At 38.6% G+C, this 23,548-nt stretch overlaps 1 protein-coding gene across 2 annotated transcripts in view; it reads left to right on the top strand.

Moving 5' to 3' along the window:
- akap1b (A kinase (PRKA) anchor protein 1b) overlaps window positions 1-23,548 on the top strand; it is a 45,219-nt gene that overhangs the window by 12,752 nt on the left and 8,919 nt on the right. For both annotated transcript variants that reach the window (XM_061925504.1, XM_061925505.1), the window contains exons 4-10: window positions 4,833-4,959; window positions 5,098-5,225; window positions 9,877-10,054; window positions 11,717-11,867; window positions 16,425-16,492; window positions 16,579-16,652; window positions 16,730-16,795. In XM_061925504.1, the coding sequence (XP_061781488.1) occupies window positions 4,833-4,959; window positions 5,098-5,225; window positions 9,877-10,054; window positions 11,717-11,867; window positions 16,425-16,492; window positions 16,579-16,652; window positions 16,730-16,795 (792 nt within the window). The remainder of the gene's footprint in view (window positions 1-4,832; window positions 4,960-5,097; window positions 5,226-9,876; window positions 10,055-11,716; window positions 11,868-16,424; window positions 16,493-16,578; window positions 16,653-16,729; window positions 16,796-23,548) is intronic.

Genomic DNA, 23,548 nt, shown 5'->3' with positions numbered 1-23,548 from the left:
GACATGACGAAAAAAATAGATTTTAAATAGATTCGGGCGGGTGGCGGTTGAACCAATTCGGAAATATATATACATAGTTAAATGTTGTTACCCACATACGAAAAACGAGCAGCACTCTTTGAAACAGGCAAATATTCATCAGGCACTGCAGCACACCACAACACAACACAAGAAAAAAAAAAAGATGGCAACGCCGGCAGCAAACGTGGTACGCGACAAACTAAAAAAGGGAATACTAAAGACCAGGGGGAAAAAAACCCAGAAAAGTTCAGCGTGGACTCGTTTTTATGAGGTTGTAAATCAGGATGATAGCAATGCTGGCTACGTGATTTGCCTTGGCCAATAAGTTGCAGGTAATTTATTATTATTATTTATTTAATTTATTTTTGTTTAAATAGGAATGACATACATATGTTATTGTATAATTTAAGTTTGTGCGTGTGATTGACAGCCTAAGGCTTATGAGGCACATTTTTTTTTTTTTTTTTTTTTCAACTTAAAAACGTATGAGCCTATGCCTACAACATAGGCTATGTGTTTATCTTTATTTTCCTGCCTGTCGTTGGCAATGGAGATTGTCTGATATTTTGTCATGGCTGCAGATCAATCAATAAAGGTTCATCTTTGTCGCAAAATTGTTCACTGTTTCACTGTGCACCCCGCCCTCGTCCCTATTTGAGCATTATAACGTTAACAAGTTAATATTCATTGAAATAAATTCAGAAATTTTTTTTTATCTAACGAAAATATAGGCCTAGTCTTTCTAAAACATTTTTTTAACTTCTTAAAAGCATCGTTCTGCTTGCTGCAACTGCACACACAAAGTGTGAGGAACGCACTCCTGATCTGAGGGCATTGGCAACAATAGTCAACACTTTCTTAATGAAAATGACAATAATACTATAATAATGATAAAAAAATATTATCACATAATATCTCTTAGCCACTAATGCGTGGCCAAGAGATATTAATGCGTGGCACACATTGAATGTCTCTGCTGCATTGGATCAGTCTCCTTTCTTTAACAGGCAAAAGCTTTCTAACCTCACTAATGCCTTGCATCGTCTATATTAGATATATAACAGCGGGCGGGTGTGGATTTGATAAAATGTTAGTTCGGGTGGATGACGGGTGGATGACGACTTTTGTGATGCGGATGAAATAATTGCCTATTCGCGCATCTCTAGTAACCGCTGTAAAACCCTTGGTGATTAGTATTATCGTAATAAATTAAAATTACCAAAAAATCGTGATTAATAACCACATGTTAATAAAATTATGGAGACCAACTAGCGTTAGCTTGCTAGCTAGCTTATGTGCCAACATGTAATAAATGAGGCATTGTCTTTTCCCAATCTAAACTTGTATAAAGACATAACTGTCCAAACAACTAAGCTACACTGTTCACATTAAACAGAAAGGCTATGCATGCAGAAAGTGACCAGTCTCTAGTGTCAAGTTTAAACAGATGGACACGTACTCCGTTCAACAGAAAGTGAACTCGAGTGACGTCACATAAACTGGAAGTGATATAACGGATCATGCAATTTACTTTGTTTAAAACACATTCTAAAAGTTTACAAATTAAAATGGAAGGAAGAAAATAAACTTATTTAAACACACAAATAAAACTGAGTCTTTTAAAGACTGAACAAAATGAGTTTCCTCTGCCAAGAAAGTATATTGTGTGACTATTTATTTTGGTTATTTAAAAAATCAGTTTGGTTAAAAAATAAACTTTTTAAAGCACATTAAAAAATACCATTATTTAGCCATTTTATATATTGTGTTGGATGTGTATTTGAGGGTCTCCCACCCTCTTTAACAGAGAAAACCTATTTTATTACTTTTGGTTGTGATATTGTGACATGCAAAATTTATGCGCAGTCTATTTTATTTAACTTGGTATTTAAAAGTTTACATTTCAATTACAATGTTAAAATATACAAAAATACAAGTTTATGGAATTTGAAAGGTTATACTTATTAATAAGGTTATACTTATTATAAGGTTATATTTGCATTGTGTTATTGCATCAGTGGTTGATTTGGTCTCAAATGATATTCTCATTTTTTATCGGTAATAATTTGTAGGTCAATATATAGTCGAGAGAAAACTGCACAATTAAATTTTAATCAGATCACGATTTTCAACACTCAAGCTGCAAAGCTGTGTTGCACATCCAAACTAACCCGAGTTGCGGCGACACATTAAGCACCAACACTTATGCTCTGCAACGTGAAGCAGACCATCATGCAGAGGTGTCCAAAGTACAAACAACCGAGAGACCCCTTATCCATCTACCTTTCAAAGACATACCAAAATATTGGACGAATGTTTTTTTTTTTCCCAAATACATATGTCCTATAAATACTGTGAGCAGCAGTGTTTCGGCTTGTAGTATGTGTCTTTTGTGCATGGTCTTGTTTTTTCACTAGTTGGCAATGTATAAACTGACTCAATGTCGTATTTATTTTTATTTGGCCTTTTGTAGGGATGTAACAGTATTGTACATATTACAGTATTGTGGTTTTAAAATGTTATCAATGTGGGGACGTTATCAAATCAAAACTTGGTAAGTGTAGTTTTTTTCTGGCACTTTTGCTTTGACTATTCTGAAAATAAACTGCATCTCCCAGAATCCTCTGCGCACCGCGGACAGCAATGTGGGGGCCTGGAGCGCCGCAAAGTGAAGTATTTTCCACTTTGTAGATTTTTATTTTATTTTTTTTCCAAATCCTAATAACTGTTATGTTAAACAAACAGACAAACAAACCCTGGCGAAAACATACCCTCTGTGGTGGCGGTAATAAAGAGCGCCACGTTCGTCTTGAGTATTCCAAGTCAAAACAGACTTAGTCAAGGCACGCAGTGCCAAGCTGAAGCATTTGCTGCACAAGGAAACTACTTGATAAGCTATCATCACCCGGAAAAGATGAAGCCAGCAGAGCTAAACGTCAATTTGTGAGTTATTTAAATTATTAAAAGTTCAAATCTGAATTAACTTCTCTGAGAAACTGCATTTTCCAAACTGTATAGGACACTGCTTCTCAGGAAGAAATTGCACAATTTTTTGCACTTAAAGGGGAACATTATCACCAGACCTATGTAAGCGTCAATATATACCTTGATGTTGCAGAAAAGACCATATATTTTTTTAACCGATTTCAGAACTCTAAATGGGTGAATTTTGGCGAATTAAACGCCTTTCTATTATTCGCTCTCGGAGCGATGACGTCACATCGGGAAGCAATCCGCCATTTTCTCAAACACCGAGTTAAATCAGCTCTGTTATTTTCCGTTTTTTCGACTGTTTCCCGAACCTTGGAGACATCATGCCTCGTTGGTGTGTTGTCGGAGGGTGTAACAACACGAACAGGGACGGATTCAAGTTGCACCAGTGGCCCAAAGATGCGAAAGTGGCAAGAAATTGGACGTTTGTTCCGCACACTTTACCGACGAAAGCTATGCTACGACAGAGATGGCAAGAATGTGTGGATATCCTGCGACACTCAAAGCAGATGCATTTCCAACGATAAAGTCAAAGAAATCTGCCGCCAGACCCCCAGGAAAAGAGAGCGGATGAGGGTATGTCTACAGAATATATTAATTGATGAAAACTGGGCTGTCTGCACTCTCAAAGTGCATGTTGTTGCCAAATGTATTTCATATGCTGTAAACCTAGTTCATAGTTGTTAGTTTTCTTTTTAATGCCAAACAAACACATACCAATCGTTGGTTAGAAGGCGATTGCCGAATTCGTCCTCGCTTTCTCCCGTGTCGCTGGCTTTCGTGTCGTTTTCGTCGGTTTCGCTTGCATACGGTTCAAACCGATATGGCTCAATAGCTTCAGTTTCTTCTTCAATTTCGTTTTCGCTACCTGCCGCCACACTACAACCATCCGTTTCAATACATGCGTAATCTGTTGAATCGCTTAAGCCGCTGAAATCAGAGTTTGAATCCGAGCTAATGTCGCTATTCCTTGCTGTTCTATCCGCCATGTTTGTTTGTATTGGCATCACTATGTGACGTCACAGGAAAATGGACGGGTGTATATAACGATGGTTAAAATCAGGCACTTTGAAGCTTTTTTTAGGGATATTGCGTGATGGGTAAAATTTTGAAAAAAACTTTGAAAAATAAAATAAGCCACTGGGAACTGATTTTTAATGGTTTTAACCCTTCTGAAATTGTGATTATGTTCCCCTTTAAAAATATGTGCCTGTAGTAATATGATTAAAACATTTTAGTATTTGTGTTTAAGTGTTGATCATAAACATTCCGATCTTAATTTTTTTTGCATATACCACAATACCGTGATATCGTACCGTGAGATTTTGATATTGTAACATTCCTAGTCTTTTACAAATTAAATGTTATTTATGAATTACTTTTACTTGAAGTTTCGTTTTGAAATGAAACCTAAGTTCTCATTGTTTAAAATAGAAAAGTACAATACAAATGTTGTACACAACATAATGAATAATTGTGATTATTAATTATGATTTCACTTGATAAAGATAATCGGAATTATTTTGGCCGTAATCGTGTAACCCTATCTTGTAGTTTTATCAACTTCATTATTATTGCTAATACCCGTCGAAAGGAACAAGCGGTAGGAAATGGATGGATGGTGTGTAACGTGAGTAAAAAGACTGTTGAGCTCAGGCTTTCATGTAATTAAGTATTGTTTCATCCCCATGTCTTAACAGTATAATATTTCCTTGGGACAACCTAACAGATTTCTGAAAAGGACATTTTCGTCCTTTTCAAACGATGTAATTGGAGTCAGTTTGTGGTCCACATCATTTATGCTGTCTTTTTTTGTCAAGGGTCTTGTTGGGCGCTTAATTGGTAGGCAAGGAAGATATGTGAGTTTCCTGAAGCAGACCTCAGGCGCAAAGATCTACATCTCAGCCTTGCCTTACACACAGGAGTTCCAAATATGTCACATAGAAGGTGAGTTGTTGAGCTGCATGTCCACTTACTACATGGTGTTTTGAAGAGAGAATAGGCTAATATTACACATTTTATGAATTTATTGCTACTGTTTGACTGCAGTCAAGTCAACCTCATGTTTGACATCTACCCTACTAGGTATGCAGCAGCAAGTGGACAAAGCCCTATCCCTGATTGGGAAGAAATTTAAAGATCTGGAGTTGACCAACATTTATGCACCTCCACCGCCACCCCTGACATTGCCATCACTCCCCATTACTTCCTGGGTAAAACTGGATCTTTGGCTAATCAGTGGTCTTTACACACAGTACTCTTCATTGCATTATATTGATATCTAATAAGCTATCCGAGTGTGCAAAGTTTTTCAACTGGGGGTCGCTATAAAAAAAAAGAAAGGGAGGCGTGATCACATTAAAATTCTGTGATTTGGCTAGGCTGCGAGTTTTTCGGCATTGGTCAAAAATCCCTGTAAAAATAAAACATCTGGTGTGCGCTTTAGTATAAACCACATGACTGTTAATGCAATGATTAAGAATTTAGGAAAAACACTAAGTAAACGAAGGTTCGACACCAGTGTTTTTATTTTATTTTGTTGGCTTTATTTGCGTCCATCACATACTTTGCATGGAAAACACGGTACGCGCCTCTTCGGCACTGTTTTGAGCATACGCAAGCCTTCTCGTTCAGGCTTCAGGTACGTAGTTTGCTGCTTAACACAGGCTACAATGTATCAGTTTTCCGCCAGCAAAACCCTATTGCAAGGCATGATGTGCATCTTCAAAAAAATATCTTATGGAGCGTAAAGGTTGTAATTGACTGGCTTGTAGAACATTATTGTATGTACAGTGCATCCGGAAAGTATTCACAGTGCTTCACTTTTTCCACAATTTACAAACCCCGTTTCCATATGAGTTGGGAATTTGTGTTAGATGTAAATATAAACGGAATACAATGATTTGCAAATCCTTTTCAACCCATATTCAATTGAATGCACTACAAAGACAAGATATTTGATGTTCAAACACATAAACTTTATTATTTTTTTGCAAAGAATTAACTTATAATTTCATGGCTGCAACACGTGCCAAAGTAGTTGGGAAAGGGCATGCAATTCTTTCCCATTCTTGTTTTATGTAAAGCTTCAGTCGTTCAACAGTCCGGGGTCACCGCTGTCGTATTTTACGCTTCATAATGTGCCACACAGGAAAGTACCCGCACTCTTTTTTTACGAAGCCACGCTGTTGTAACACGTGCTGAATGTGGCTTGGCATTGTCTTGTTGAAATAAGCAGGGGCGTCCATGAAAAAGACAGCGCTTAGATGGCAGCATATGTTGTTCCAAAACCTGTATGTACCTTTCAGCATTAATGGTACCTTCACAGATGTGTAAGTTACCCATGCCTTGGACATTAATGCACCCACATACCATCACAGATGCTGGCTTTTGAACTTTGCGTCGATAACTGTCTGGATGGTTCACTTCCCCTTTGGTCCGGATGACACAATGTCGAATATTTCCAAAAGCAATTTGAAATGTGGACTCGTCAGACCACAGAACACTTTTCCACTTTGCACGAGTTCATCTTAGATGATCTCGGGCCCAGAGAAGCCGGCGGTGTTTCTGGATGTTGTTGATAAATGGCTTTCGCCTTGCATAGTAGAGCTTTAACTTGCACAGTGGTTTTCTGAAGTGTTCCTGAGTCCATGTGGTGATATCCTTTAGAGATTGAAGTCGGTTTTTGATACAGTGCCGTCTGAGGGATCGAAGGTCACGGTCATTCAATGTTGGTTTCCGGCCATGCCGCTTACGTGGAGTGATTTCTCCAGATTCTCTGAACCTTTTGATGATATTATGGACCGTAGATGTTGAAATCCCTAAATTTCTTGCAATTGCACTTTGAGAAAAGTTGTTCTTAAACTGTTTGACTATTTGCTCACGCAGTTGTGAACAAAGGGGTGTACCTCGCCCCTTCCTTTCTTGTGAAAGACTGAGCATTTTTTGGGAAGCTGTTTTTATACCCAATCATGGCACCCACCTGTTCCCAATTAGCCTGCACACCTGTGGGATGTTCCAAATAAGTGTTTGATGAGCATTCCTCAACTTTATCAGTATTTATTGCCACCTTTCCCAATTTCTTTGTTACGTGTTGCTGCCATCAAATTCTAAAGTTAATGATTACTTGCAAAAAAAATGTATCAGTTTTGAACATCAAATATGTTGTCTTTGTAGCATATTCAACTGAATATGGGTTGAAAATGATTTGCAAATCATTGTATTCCGTTTATATTTACATCTAACACAATTTCCCAACTCATATGGAAACGGGGTTTGTATGTTAAAGCCTTATTCCAAACAGGAATACATTTATAAATGTATTATTCTCCTCAAAATTCCATAGACTTCTACACCCCATAATGACAATGTGAAAAGTTTTTTTAAAAGTTTTTTTTTTTTTTTAAATTGCAAGTTTATGAAAAATAACTCATGGAGGTAAGTATTTACGGCTTTGTTCAATACTTTGTTGATGCACCTTTGAATACGATGCCACAAGCTTGGCACATCTGTATTTGGGCAGTTTCGCCCATTCCTTTTTGCAGCAACTCTCAAGCTCCATCAAGTTGGATGGGAAGCGTTTGTTTAGGTGTACATTGCTGCATTCATGTTGCCCTTTATCCTGACTAGTATCCCAGTTCCTGCCGCTGAAAAACATCCCTACAACATGACTCTGCCACCACCATGCTTCACTGTAGGGAAGTTATTGGCCTGGTGATGAACAGTGCCTTGTTTCCTCCGAACATGACGCCTGGCATTAACGGCGAAGAGTTTAATCTTTGTCTCATCAGACCAGAGAATTTTGTTTCTCATGGTCTGAGTCTTTCAGGTGCATTTTGGCAAACCTTTTTACTAAGAAATGGTTTCTGTCTGGCCACTATACCATACAGGCCTGATTGGTGGATTGCTGCAGAGATGGTTGTCCTTCTGGAAGGTTCTCTCTCCACAGAGGAATGCTGTGGCTTTGACCGAGTGACCATTGGATTTATAGTAACCTACCTGACTTAATTAAGATGAATGCAGCAGTGTACAGAGACATCCTGTAACATCCTACCGGATGGAGCTTGAGAGGTGCTGCAAAGAGGAATGGGCGAAACTGCCCAAAGATAGGTGTGCCAAGCTTGTGGCATTGTACTCAAAGGGCTATATTTGCTGCCAAAGATGCATCAAAGTATTGAGCAAAAGCTGTGAATACCTAAATGTACATGTCATTTTTAAAATAAATTCTCAAAATAAAAACTTTCACATTGTCATTATGTGTGTAGTTTTGAGGGCAAAAATGGATGTATTCCATTTTGGAATAGGGCTGTAAAACAACAAAATGTGATCAAAGCGAAGCGCTATGATTATCTTCTGGATGCACTGTATGTATATGATCCATAATTAACATCTGCAATGAAAATGGAATTTACAGCATCAATGTGTTCCAGCTGCAATAACACTCCCCTTCGGTTTACAGTTTACTATTGTTCACTCGAAACAAAGGAAGTTAACAAGCCAAACAGTCAAAAGTTAGCGTTTAATTCACAGAAAGCACTTAACCTTGACAAAGAGCTATAAAAGCAGGTGTATCCTTTTGGGGGCCTTTTGCGTCCCTCAAGTTGTTTTATTTTCCTGAGGCACTTATGTGGAAATAAAGTAAACCAAAACGGAACCTGCAAAAATTGACTAAAATGCATAAAGAAACAAGAAAAGGTGAAATATTGTTACTACTAATTACACAAAGCTGTGTATGTATATATATTTTTTTATTTTTTTTAATTACACACACACTCAGTTGGACCAAGGCTTATTTTAAATCAATGCTCTGTGTTGAAATTAATTGATACTCAAATCTTTGCTCTGTCACCCAAAAACACCACCATTTTAACATGTAAAATGCTTTTTAAAAAGAGAAATGATCAAGAGGACAAATATTGTCCCAAAAACAATACAATGTGCTATAAACTACTACCGGTACTGTAGTTTTAAGTAATGTTATAGAAATGTACAGCATTTACCTAGGAAAACAGACGTCTATGGTATTTCCTGCAAGTTATTCTGTCAAACACACCATTAGCAGCTTCTCCATAGTTTTGTGGGTAAATCTCCCTCAATTAGAAATTATTCAAACTCATTCTGATTCAGTATGGTGTTGATTATTGTAGCAGGCCAATGCTTGTACAGCTTTGCCAAGCTGAAACGCAAACCTTGATCGTGTTTTTTTGTTTCTTTTTTTAAATCAATTTATATCATTCGCTTCCTCTTAGCATTCTCCTTCACGCTCACTTTCTTCGTCACCCTGGGGACGTTGTGGATCGGTTGGTAAAGCGGCCATGCCAGCAACCTGAGGGTTTCTGGTTTGATCACCGGCTTCCGCCATCCTAGTCATGTCCGTTGTGTCTTTGAGCAAGACACTTCACCCTTGCTCCTGCTGGGTCGTGGTCACTCCGTGTGTGGATGGGTGAATGTGGAAATAATGTCAAAGCACCCCTGAGTACCTGGAAGGTAGAAAAGCACTGTACAAGTATAACCCATTATCATCTATTAGTAGTTAATGCTTGCGAGTAAGATAAAGCTTTCAACTTAAAGAACAATTAACCAAGAGATGGCTTGTATCCCCAAAAACTGTATTTGTGTCCTTGGTCAAGACACTTTACCCACCTGCTCCCAGTGCTTCCCACACTGGTTTAAATGTCGCTTAAAGATGTAGATAATGGTTTTCACTATGTAAAGCACTTTTGAGTCTTTAGAGGAAAAAGCGCTATATAAATATGATTTACTTCACTTTTTTTAATCAAAAAATATCAAGGAGCACTCGTAAAATTTAAAGTTTCTTTCAGTCTTAAAAGTGTGCTCATTTGTGTTCTTATCATTGGTGTCTAGCTTCTTATGCCCAGTGGCGTGACTGTGGAAGTGATCGTGGTGAATATTGTGTCAGCCGGGCACATCTTTGTCCAGCAGCACACCCATCCTACTTACCATGCCTTGAGGAGCCTCGACCAGCAGATGTTCTTGTGCTACTCCCAGCCAGGCATACCCACCCTTCCCTCACCTGCGGAAGGTAAACAAACTTGGAAAAATAGGACAATTGCATCTATTTGTATGGTCAGAACAACATTATATATCGTCAGGCAGTCATTTTCAGTTTATTTCGATCATGCATACAATACAATTACAATGTAATACATCACATATTTTCAGTTTCATTACAGCATGTCTGAAAAGGAGTAGGAAGAATCAGATCTTATTTATCCCTACCCTTTTTCCAATCATAAGTTTTATCGCATTTGTTTGTTCTATTTTATAACAGTATATAAATGTATATAAAATAAAGTGAACAAATTAAAGGCATTAATAAATATTGGATGGTTAACTTTGGAAATAAATGTGGTCAAGATGTTTAACAATTCTTCTTTGTACTTTGTGAACACTTGTTTCCTAAACTGAAGCATATTAGTACTTCGTTTGATTTCCGTGCTTAATCCATTCCATAATTTAATTCCACATACTAATATGCTAAATGTTTTAAGTGTTGTACGTGCATACAGATGTTTTAAATTAGCTTTTCCTCTGGTTATAGTTGTCCTAAGGTTTTTGTTTTTTTGTTTTTTTTTAAGATTTGTTGTACATTCTTGGGTAGCAGATTATAGTTAGCTTTGTACATAATTTTAGCTGTTTGCAAATGCACCAAGTCGTTGAGTTTCAACATTTTTTATTCAATAAATACAGGGTTTGTATGTTCTCTATATCCAACATTATGTATTCTATCATTTTTGTAACACAGTGAACGAAACATACGTTTTGTAGTTATTTTCCCATTTTTCTACACAATAACTCAGATATAGTAACATTCGCAAGCAGGAGATAATATGGAGTGATTTTTGGTCCAGAACACATTTTTCCTTTATTCGTTGATGTGTTTCCTGTTACTTTATGTTGTATATTTTTAAATGAGATTTCCAGTTAAATTTTTCATCTATTACGCCCAAAAATTTGTTTTCTTTCTTACCACTAGCTTGCAAATATTTAATATACTTTTCCATACCAAATACTCTGGAATATACATTAAATTGTTTAAGTGGGTCCTGTCTGTAGACCAACACACGCACTGGTCCACAAGTGTTTTTCTAGGGAATGCCCGCTTACCGGTAAGTTAAAATCAACATACATGATCGACCGCATATACCAACATAAACTGAGACCCAGGGGGTAACTTATTTGAAAAACGTATGTAGTATTGTTAAAGTAGTCGTTGAAAGACAACCACGATGTAACTACGGTTTCGTTGCACATTAAATTATCCTCAAAGCAACTTCCTGTTCAGTGTAAAGTAAGCTCTAAATAAAACCCTGTCTGTATTAACTTGGATTCCACTAGAGCAACTAACAAAATAACCCATTGTATTATTTTTTTCAGATTGTTGGTATATGGTATATGAACACAGAATAATCTAAATTAAAAAAAAATCTGCACAAAGGGGAGAAAACCATTTCAGCAGACTGCTGTTTGTACAATAAAGTATGTCGAACTTTCTACTTTGTAAACGTGCAAGTGACCTCTATTTTCTGTTTCGATTGTCAACTGCTGCTTGACGACGCGAGTAAGCCAGTTCGAGGGGTGTTGACTTAAGTGCCACCGTATATTAGAAAAAATTGTGACCTTTAAACCTAGAAAGGGAAGCCCTCTCATTTTTGCACTTTTGTCTCTTGTCTTTGTCCTCTAGTTGGAGTAATATGTGCTGCTCCAGCAGTGGAAGGAGCATGGTGGAGAGCTCAGGTCATCACTTTCTATAAGGAATCAAATGAGGCGGAAATAAGATATGTTGATTACGGTGGCTATGATCGAGTCAAGATTGACTTACTACGGCAAATAAGGTATGGTTGGGGTAATGATTACGGTCATTTTGGCATCACAGCAGCAAAATTCTCTGGAGGTTGTTTTACACCAAAATTGAAGTAATTTAAGTTAGTAATGTATTCCAATATACAGTAACAAACCTGCAAGCCATAGACACATTTTTGTACTCTGCATGCATTTTGACCCTTAAGGCTGTGATTGGTATGCTTTTATAAAACCTTCCTCCACAAACATTCTGTTATAATTTTGGATCTACCTTTGCAAAAAGATATGGCTGCTTGATGTTTTTTCAAGACCTATATGTATATAATTTTGAAATATGGATTCAGATGCAGTTTGTGCACACCTGGAGGTAAGAGACTAAACAAAGCTGAATTTGGTTAACTGCACCTGAATATTTGTCATGACAAAATCCAGTATCTTCCAACGATGTTAAAGGGATGGTCACCCAGCACCATCTTTTCAATGATGAAATAACATGCCATCAAATACCATTTCTTCATCTTTTCAATGGTGAAATAACATTTAATCAAATACCATTTCATCATTGAAAATTGGCGCTTGATCACTTTATCCCTTGGATTGTCTCTGACAAACTTTTTGTACTTTTCAAATGCCACGGCAATGGGGACAATTATCCATCCATCCATTTTCTACCACTTGTCCCTTTTTGGGGTCGCTGGAGCCTATCTCAGCTGCATTTATTAGTTCAATATTTATCGTGCACTTCCTATAAAAATTAACGCATCAATTAGTTCCATGTGCAATAATGTCACTCCCCTCTTTAATGACCATATTTTGCTTGTGACTAAGTTAAAACAATCTGCATAGTCACCAGTTGTGGTTGCTCAGAGTTGAAGCTAGATCAGCGACGAACTCTTGAGAATTCACTGATAATGTCCGAGTAGGCCCCTAGGGGGCGGTAGATAACAGCCAGGTAGAGAGGCAGCGGTGCGACAAACCTCATAGTAAGTAAATAAATGATAAATGGGTTGTACTTGTATAGCGCTTTTCTACCTTCAAGGTACTCAAAGCGCTTTGACACTACTTCCACATTTACCCATTCACACACACATTCACACACTGATGGAGGGAGCTGCCATGCAAGGCGCTAACCAGCACCCATCAGGAGCAAGGGTGAAGTGTCTTGCTCAGGACACAACGGACATGACGAGGTTGGTACGAGGTGGGGATTGAACCAGGGACCCTCGGGTCGCGCACGGCCATTCTTCCACTGCGCCTCAAACGATTTATATTTATTACTTAGGTTGGGGGTAAGGTTTAGGTTTTCATTGTATATTAGTGCGACCCTCCCACCCCTTTTAAGGGGATGGACAATATGCGCATTCGTATAGTTTGGGGGAAATGCCTCATTCAGCGCAAAAAATGGTTTATTTACAAGTTAAAATGCATAAAAACAAATTAATCAGTCATCTCTTTCATAATGATTGCGAAAGAGGCAAAATTCCAAAAAGTGCAGTTCCCATTTAAATGTTATAAATGTGCCTGTTACTACATGACATACATACTTAAATCATGTATATAAAACCTTAATAGAGGTGTTTGGTTGTTGTTTTTACAGCTTAATAGGCAGAATAGAGCGATTCCCATAGGCTCCATTGTAAGCGGACTTTTGATCGCATTTAATATGTAGTTGCATTAAAAAAGTGGTTACACTTTAAGAAAAATGTTATTTATGCAAGTGTGATTAATCATGTAATTACGATTAACCCAAATTCGTAAATGTGATCTTGTTTAAAAAAAAAAAAAATTAATTATATTGTGACAGCCCTAAATATTTCCATTATTTATTCCAATTTCAGGTCAGCTTCTTATACCTAAACTTTTCTCCAAGTTTACACAGCAACTGACATTTAAAAGCTATACAGGTTGTCTGGTTATGCTCAGTTTGTTTGGGTGAGGAAAGGAAGGAAAATATGCGAATGTCATCTCGTCATGCTAAAGTAATACCTAGTCCTAGTTTTTAAGCAATATATTTTCAAAGAATTCACCAAAACAGGTGAAAATGAATTCAACGTGAAATTCATGCCAGATACAAAATGAGCTGAGCAAATATGAATGTTATCCACATTATTTACATCCAAACTCCGTTTGAGGCTTGCAAATCTCTGTTGTGATCTACATTGCATATTCACGAATACCAGCTGAGCTATTTCAAATTGCATTTCGGCTAGATAGAAAACTGTTCAACCTGAGGAAGCTGCAAGCCAGAACAAAAGTTTCAAGGTCAACAGTGGTAGAATTTCAATATGCCGATGATAATGCAATAGCAGCCCAGAGTGCAGAAAATTTGCAAGTAATACTGGATGCATTTAATTATGCATACGCACAACTTGGACTAAAAATAAATGCAAAGAAAACACTCGTACTCTACCAACCATCGCCTAAGGACATCATCCTGCAACCACCAGCAAAAAAGATAGAAGAAGTGGCTCTTGAAAATGTAGAAAGCTTCACATACCTTGGTAGTATGTCTTCAAATGCTAACATTGATGCAGAAGTCAATCACAAAATCAGGCAAGCTGCTGCAGCCTTTGGAAAGCTTAAGACTCGAGTGTTCCAAAATCATGACATCAGGCCAGATACAAAAATCAAAGTGTTTAGAGCAATTGTTATAACAACTTTGCTATATGGTTCGGGAGGCATGGACAGCATATCAAAGACATATCACAGCACTTGAAAGGTTTCAACAGCGATGTCTACACCAGATGATGAATATTAAGTGGCAAGATATGAGAACAAACATCAGTGTACTTGAATAGGCCATGCTTCCCAGTGTAGAGAGTACAATTGTTAAATACCAACTACAATGGACAGGGCATGTCGTACGGATAAATGACAGACTGCCAAAACAGATGTTGTACTGTCAGCTAAATGAAGGGAAAAGAAATGTTGGTGGGCAGAGAAAATGCTACAAGGATTGCTTAAAGAAGTCTCTGAAACAATGTGAAATAGATACTACATACTGGGAAGACCTAGAAAAAGACAGAATAACATGGAGACCTGCAGTCAGTGAAGGAGTGACAAAAGTATGAGGAGAAACAAAAATCTATGATAATTGAAAAAAGGAGGAGGAGACTGGAAAGAAGAGTCATGCCAAAATGTATATTACCATCTGATCTGTCCCATATCAGGCAGAAACTTCAAAGCTCGTATTGGCTTGTACAGTCACTACAGAGCACATCATTCTTAGGGACGATGGACCCCTATCTTCTAACAGAAGAGGAGCCAGTAAGCAAGAAAGCAACAAAATGAGCTGAGCAAATTTGAATGTTATCCACATTATTTACATCCAAACTCTGAGGCTTGTAATGCATAATTGCCTTCTTTCTTTTTGGACAATTGCGCTCTGACTGCACTCCCTTTCTTTCTGTAGAGAGATGTTTTTCTCTCTTTGGTCAAGTCGGTCGGCTGAAAACAGTGCAAAAAGTAACCATTTAGCTTTATCAGAAGTGCTAACAGTTCCTTTCACAGACCATATATTTTTCTGCCTTCCTCTACCATAGCTCAATTTTCTGGTTGTTACATGAGACACTTGATATGAAGCACAATGCGAGTTCTGCAGTAAAACAAGTCTATGTCAAATCTGAAAAATGGCTGTTGTATGCCGATATTTTCCAATTGGTTTATAATACGGCGGCTTTTGGAGTTTTTAATCAAACCATATTGTTAAAGAGCTGTGATTGAATGAATTCATATACATCAGATTGAATTCTACGTGTATGTACGTTGCCTTAGATTTTCCTTCATGTCATTGTACTTTTCTGTTCATTTGGATGAGAAAAGGTTTTAAATGTTATTAGTCCAAAAAAAAAAGTCTTAAATTTGATTTACTACCTGCAGGCCCTGTATTCACTTTCAAAATAGCTTGAATCCATGCTTCTACTCCAAAGGGTTCAATGGCAGTTTCACAATTGCTGACTTTTTTGTTTTTAGCCAAAATAAAGGTATTTCCTAAAAAGTGTAGATATTTAATTTTCTTTTAAATTATTTAATGGTATTTTGTTATTTGATTGCATGTTTATTTAAAGGCCTTTTATTTTGTTGATGCCGCACATTGAGCTGCAAATGGCCCCGAAGGCACACTTTGCACTTCCCATCTGTTTTTATTAGCACTTTATATAAATACAATTAAAAAAAGACTGAATGTTGTCTGCCTATCTGTGTTGGCCCTGCGATGAGGTGGCGACTTTTCCAAATTGTACCCCGCCTTCCCCCTGAATGCAGCTGGGATAGGCTGCAGCCACCCTCGCAACCCCGAGAGGGACAAGCAGTAGAAAATTGATGGACAGATACTACAAAAAAAACTGCTATTTACACCTGCATTTATTAAATGGTGTGCCACATGTGAATGTGGAAATAGTGTCAAAGCGCCTTGAGTACCGGTACCTTGAAAGTAGAAAAGCGTTATACAAGTATAACCCATTATTACAACTACATGGGCTATGGTTTAGCAGGGCAATAACATAACAGATGACTTTGCTATTTGTAATGCTTCCACTCAATTAAGTTATGTCGCCAACACCTTTTTAATGCCTTATTTTGTTTTTTAGGTCTGATTTTGTAACGTTGCCGTTTCAAGGGGCTGAAGTATTGCTTGACAACATCGCTCCCTTACCAGGTACACTATTTGCTGGTGTTGAAACACAAATTGATGACGTCTGTTTTTCTTTGTGTTCCTTTTGTCTAATATGAATATTCTATCAGGAGAAGATTGTTTTTCTTCTGAGGCCACATCAGCTTTAGAGGAGATGACACGGGGTGCCGCACTGCTTGCACAAGTAAACTTTAAGCCTTACATTTCTTGACTGTTGAAGTTGATTTGTCGATTACCATTTGGCCTTGTCTGACTTTTAAGGTCTCAAACTACGATGATAATACTGGTCTTCCTCTGGTTCATCTGTGGAACATGGTAGGGGAGGAGGTAAGGCAAAGTGAAAGTGATGTTTTGTAATTACTTGATTTTGCTACACTTGTATTACTGATATTTTACCTGCCCTTAAGGAAAATAGCACCTTTTTTCTTCAACCACAATCCATATGTGAGACAAGAACACATGTCTGTCACTTTTCTGTGCGGTTTAAATAGTGAATGCTGCTTTGATGCTGCTTACCGTATAATGCAAGTAATGGGGCGTCATCTATTCCGCTTATATAACCATCTAAAACAAACATCCAGAAACTGCCAACAACTTTCCATTTACATACAGTGACCTACATATTAACCAAGCTATATATAGCCTGTTAGTGTGAGAGCTAATGCAGAGGATTTAGTGTGAGAGCTAATGCAGAGGAACTACTTCTCTGGTGTAGTAATACAGCGCCCTGCTCACAGTTAATCTAAAAAGTAATCCTAGGTACTTGTGCTTCTTGCGCTGCTGCTTTATCGCCTTTGAATTTATAAAACTCAATTGATTATAAGTTATGCCTGCATAATAAAAGGTTGGGCCACCAAGCCGAGAAGTTGGTCAACTTTGAAATTTCACACGCTACATAAAATCCAAACCGGCTCAAGCAGTACATACTTGTTCAAAACTTGCTCTCAACTTGGCTATCAACAAATTGAATGCAGCATGAGACCCGACAACATCGCTCGGAAGACTCTGCAAATGTGCATTTACTTCCAGCGTTTTCCATCGGAGTAGTGACGGTTATGCTGAATTTACCAGCTCAAGGAAAGCAAAGGTCTTCTGCTGAAAAATATAACCACCCCATCAGTCAGCATCCCAGTGAGAGCAGATGTTGACTGTTTAAGTTCTTATTTTTTGTATATATTTTGTTCAGCACTAATGCAACGTGACACTCCAAAGCTCTCACGAAGGCTAGAATACATGTGCTCTCTATGCTGTCGTTGACGGAAGTAGCATTAGTTGCAATGTGCTCTGTGAAATCAATGCGCCAGGGAAAGAAGTTACGGTAATGCTTAAAATTGCTAACATACTATAAATATTGCATGTTATTAAGAATGTGCTTGTTAGCTGCCTTCGAAGTTTTTTTTTACTATTTAGTTTGCACAGAAAAGGGAAAGATGTGGGTTCTTGTCTCACATAGGGATTGTAGAATTTGGGCAAATTAAAAAAAAAAAAGGAGTTTTCCTTTAACATTTGGGGGAAAAAAGTTGCATTGTAATGGAATTAATTGTAAGCACTTAAAGTAATACATTTAAACAAAATGTGGAACAAAAGCTCTTCTGAGGTGCTATTTGCAGCCCTCAGCTCATTTTTTTTATTGGCCAGCGAAATTTTGTTTTAAAAAATAAAATTTAAACGGCCTGCATCGTGAAATTACATAAGGCGATTAGAGCCACACTAAAAATAAAATTATTAAATGGTAACAAGAAATTCACCTCGATTTGGAAATTTAAGAAAAATGTAAATAAGATAAATACGGTACATACACTATATTGCCAAAAGTATTTGGCCACCCATCCAAATGATCAAAATCAGGTGTTTTAATCACTTGGCCCGGCCACAGGTGTATAAAATCAAGCACTTGGGCATGGAGACTGTTTCTACAAACATTTGTGAAAGAATGGGCAGGAGCTCAGTGATTTCCAGCGTGGAACTGTCATAGGATGCCACCTGTGCAACAAATCCAGTCGTGAAATTTCCTCGCTCCTAAATATTCTAAAGTCAACTGTCGGCATTATTATAAGAAAATGGAAGAATTTGGGAACAGCAACTCAGCCACGAAGTGGTAGGCCACGTCAACTGACAGAGGGGTCAGCGGATGCTGAAGCACACCGACTTTCTGCACAGTCAGCTGCTACAGAGCTCCAAACTTTATGTGACCTTCCAAATAGCCCAGCACGCAGAGAGCTTCATGGAATGGGTTTCCATGGCCGAGCAGCTGCATTTACGCCATACATCACACAGTCCAATGCAAAGCGTCTGATGCAGTGGTGTAAAGCATGTCGCCACTGGACTCTAGAGCAGTGGAGACGCGTTCTCTGGAGTGATCAATCACGCTTTTCCATATGGCAATCTGAGTGACGAGTCTGGGTTTGGAGGTTGCCAGGAGAATAGTACATTTCGGACTGCATTGTGCAGAGTGTGGAATTTGGTGGAGGAGGGATTATGGTGTGGGGTTGTTTTTCAGGAGTTTGGCTTGGCCCCTTAGTTCCAGTGAAAGGAACTTTGAATGCTCCAGGATACCAAAACATTTTGGACAATTACATGTTCCCAACCTTGTGGGAACAGTTTGGAGCGGGCCCCTTCCTCTTCCAACTTGATTGTGCACCAGTGCACATAAAAAGGTCCATAGAGACATGGATGACAGAGTCTGGTGTGGATGAACTTGACTGCCCAGCACAGAGTCCTGACCTGAACCCGATAGAACACCTTCGGGATGAATTAGAACGGAGACTGAGAGCCAGGCTTTCTCGACCAACATCAGTGTGTGACCTCACCAATGCGCTTTTGGAAGAATGTTCGAAAATTCCTATAAACACACTCCGCAACCTTGTGGACAGCCTTCCCAGAAGAGTTGAAGCTGTAATAGCTGCTAAAAGTGGACCAACATCATATTGAACCCTATGGGTTAGGAATGGGATGGCACTTAAAGTTCATATGTGAGTCAAGGCAGGTGGCCAAATACTTTTGGCAATATAGTGTATATATTTTCTAAGTAGCAGTCTATCTACAATCACAATTGCCTTTCCTTTGCCAAAACATTTAAATATTTTTAAATTGTAGATTTCATTACTGAAAAAGGCTGTTTGCAACCTCTACGCGGATGCTGAGAGGGCTTTAGCTTTCCAATGTCTGTTAAGCATTATATCCCTAAAGAAAAAGCAAGGCCAGCAACACTCGTGTCCTCCCTTTAATTTTAATATAAACTGCACAGGCGCTACCAAAACAAATATCGGTTTCGACAAGGTCTTCGTCAGCGTGCAATTTTTAAACAGGAAGTGATGCACTTAGTCACAGCTGTGGTTAATCAATTGACATAATCAATCAAGAACAGCTTCAAAAATGAAAGTGCACAAATAGACAAAATGCAAAATTGTACAAAATAAATCAGACTGAGCTTAGTGTCATAGGAAAATAAAGTAATTAAAAAATGTGTGGACAACCATTATAATAAAAGGAGACATAGCTCATCAGCACAGTGAAAACAAAATTAAGTGGTAGAATAGCTATCGCTCCCTCTGTGTATAATATAATACTTGAAGTATGAAAATGAAGCACCAACCTGAAGCCCTACATCAAGCCACAAAAAAGCTATATGAAGTACATGATATGCATATAGACAACTTCATAGAACACCATTGTAGAAAACGATTATAGAAAACATCCCAAAAGCAACTCCTCGTTCGTCCCTTCAGGGTAGTCTGTAATGTGTGTATCCAAAATGCTTCACGTTGCAGTAAAACATTTTCTCTTTCCTCAAAGGTTTCACTTCTTCCAAACCTTGAAACCTCAATGAACATATATCATGTCCAGCACTATTAGTGTCTTGCTACAGAGGATTTTATATCACAATTCCTAATGCTACTTTTATGTTCTGAAATGCGAATTTTAAACTCTTAGTCTTTCCAACATTACAAAGGCCACATGGACACTTGAGAAGATACACAACAAATTTAGTTCTACAGGAAATTCTGCTTTTTAAAGGGAATTTACGACCTGAAGGGGAGAAATATTCACCTTTAATCATAGCATTACATTGAACACAGTTACGACACGAGAAATTACCATTGGGAAGAGATGATAGAAAATGTTGTGGACGAATAAAACAATCTGCTCTGACTAATTTGTCTCTTAAATTAGGAGCACGTTTATGAGCAAAAATGGGGAACTCCTGAAATACATGACTCATCTGAGGATCGCTCTTTAAAATGTACCTGTATCTCTTAATGCATTACTTGAGATCCCAAGTAATATTAAAAAACGTAGCAGCACATTATATCCCGCCCTTTTACTGATTTTCAGATGTAATGATGTAAACTATTAGGGGTGTGGGAAAAAAAATCGATTCAAATTCAAATCGCGATTCTCACGTTGTACGATTCAGTATCGATTCTCATTTTTCCAAAAATCGATTTTTATTTTTCATTTTTTTATTAATCAATCCAACAAAATAATATAAAGCAATACCATAAGAATGCGATCCAAAACCAAACCCGACCCAGCAACACTCAGAACAGCAATAAACAGAGCAATTGAGAGGAGACACAAACACGACAGAACAATCCATAAGTAGTGAAACAAAAATGAATATTATCAACAGTATCAATATTAGTAACAATTTCAACATAGCGGTGATTAAAAATCCCTCATTGACATTATCATTAGACATTTATAAAAAATAAAATAAAAAAAAGTGTCACAGTGGCTTACACTTGCATCCCATCTCATAAGCTTAACAACACACTGTGTTCAATATTTTCACAAAGATAAAATAAGTCATATTTTTGGTTCATTTAATAGTTAAAACTAATTTACATTATTGCATATCAGTTGATAAAACGTTTTCCTTTACAATTATAAAAGCTTTTTACAAAAGTCTACTACTCTGCTTGCATGTCAGCAGACTGGGGTAGATCCTGCTGAAATCCTATGTATTGAATGAATATAGAGAATTGTTTTGAATCGGAAAAATATCGTTTTTGAATCGAGAATCACGTTGAATCGATTTATAATCGAATCGTGACCCCCAAGAATCGATATTGAATCGAGTCGTGGGACACCCAAAGATTCGCAACCCTATAAACTGTCTTAACACAAGCGCATTAGCTTTGTTTTTAGCTAGTAGTGACTTAGCAAAGATTAGCCAATAATGTTAGCTATCATTCAATGATAGCTTATCGTAATAACATGACTGCTAATAGTTGCTTCTCTTGGACTCCTTTTTGTGTATGTTCACATGCTCCCTGTGTGTATGTCTGAGCGAGACAGTGGTCACTGACAAGCCTCAAGGCAGTCAAGGCGTTGAGGGGATCCGGTTTGGTGGCTGCAGGATTAGGTCTCTGCTTTTTGCAGATGATGTGGTCCTGATGACTTCATCTGGCCAGGATCTTCAGCTCTCACTGGATCGGTTCGCAGCTGAGTGTGAAGCGACTGGGATGAGAATCAGCACTTCCAAGTCCGAGTCCATGGTTCTTGTCCGGAAAAGGGTGGAGTGCCATCTCCGGGTTGCGGAGGAGACCCTGCCCCAAGTAGAGGAGTTCAAGTACCTAGTAGTCTTGTTCACGAGTGAGGGAAGAGTGGATCGTGAGATCGACAGGCGGATCGGTGCGGCGTCTTCAGTAATGTGGAGGCTGTATTGATCCGTTGTGGTGAAGAAGGAGCTGAGCCGGAAGGCAAAGCTCTCAATTTACCGTTCGATCTATGTTCCCATCCTCACCTATGGTCATGAGCTTTGGGTTATGACCGAAAGGACAAGATCACGGGTACAAGCGGCCGAAATGAGTTTCCTCCGCCGGGTCGCGGGGCTCTCCCTTAGAGAGAGGGTGAGAAGCTCTGTCATTCGGGGGGAGCTCAAAATAAAGCCGCTGCTCCTCCACATCGTGAGGAGCCAGATGAGGTGGTTCGGGCATCTGGTCAGGATGCCACCCGAACGTCTCCCTAGGGAGGTGTTTAGGGCACGTCCAACCGGTAGGAGGCCACGGTGAAGACCCAGGACACATTGAGAAGACTGTCTCCCGGCTGTCCTGGGAACGCCTCGGGATCCCCCGGGGAGAGCTGGACAAAGTGGCTGGGGAGAGGAAAGTCTGGGCTTCCCTGCTTAGGATGCTGCCCCCGCGACCCGACCTCGGATAAGCGGAAGAAGATGGATGGATGGATGTTGTCTTCTTTTATATCAATCAATCAAAGTTTATTTATATAGCCCTTAATCACAAGTGTCTCAAAGGGGGCTGCACAAGCCACAATGCCATCCTCGGCTCAGATCCCACATCAGGGCAAGAAAAAACTCAACCCAATGGGCGACCGGTGCAGTGAATACGGTTAATAATGTGAGTCCAGTCCATAGTGGGGCCAGCAGGGGATCATCTTGAATGGAGACAAGTCGGCAGCGCAGAGACGTCACCAACTGATGCATAAGAAGTGGCCCCTACTTTGACCAGTTAGTGCCTCAACTGTGGTCAACTGATGACCTCTCCATGCAGGAGAGGGGTGCAGAGCAGAAAAGAAAAGACAGATGAACTGGTCTAAAAAGGGGGTCTATTTAAAGGCTGGAGTATACAAATGAGTTTTAAGATGGGACTTAAATGCTTCTACTGAGGTAGCATCTCTAACTGTTACCGGGAGGGCATTCCAAAGTACTGGAGCCCGAATAGGAAACGCTCTAAAGCCCGCAGACTTTTTTTGGGGCTCTGGGAGTCACTAATAAGCCAGAGTTATTAAAACGCAGATTTCTGGCCGGAACATATGGTACAATACAATCAGCAAGGTAGGACGGAGCTAGATTCTTTAGTATTTTATACGTAAGTAGTGAAACCTTAAAGTTACATCTTGAGTGCACAGGAAGCCAGTCCATGTGAGCCAGTATAGTCGTAATATGATCAAACTTTCTTGTTCTTGTCAAAAGTCTAGCAGCCGCATTTTGTAACAACTGTAATCTTTTAATGCTAGACATAGAGAGACCTGAAAATAATACGTTACAGTAATAGAGATGAGACGTAATGAACACAAGAATAATGATCTTAACGTTGGTGGTGAAAAAAATTTAACGAA

Source organism: Nerophis lumbriciformis, linkage group LG30 (genome assembly GCF_033978685.3).
Source record: "Nerophis lumbriciformis linkage group LG30, RoL_Nlum_v2.1, whole genome shotgun sequence".
NCBI lineage: Eukaryota > Metazoa > Chordata > Actinopteri > Syngnathiformes > Syngnathidae > Nerophis > Nerophis lumbriciformis.
Note: the sequence above shows the minus strand (reverse complement) of the source record. Positions and strands in the feature narration are given on the sequence as shown.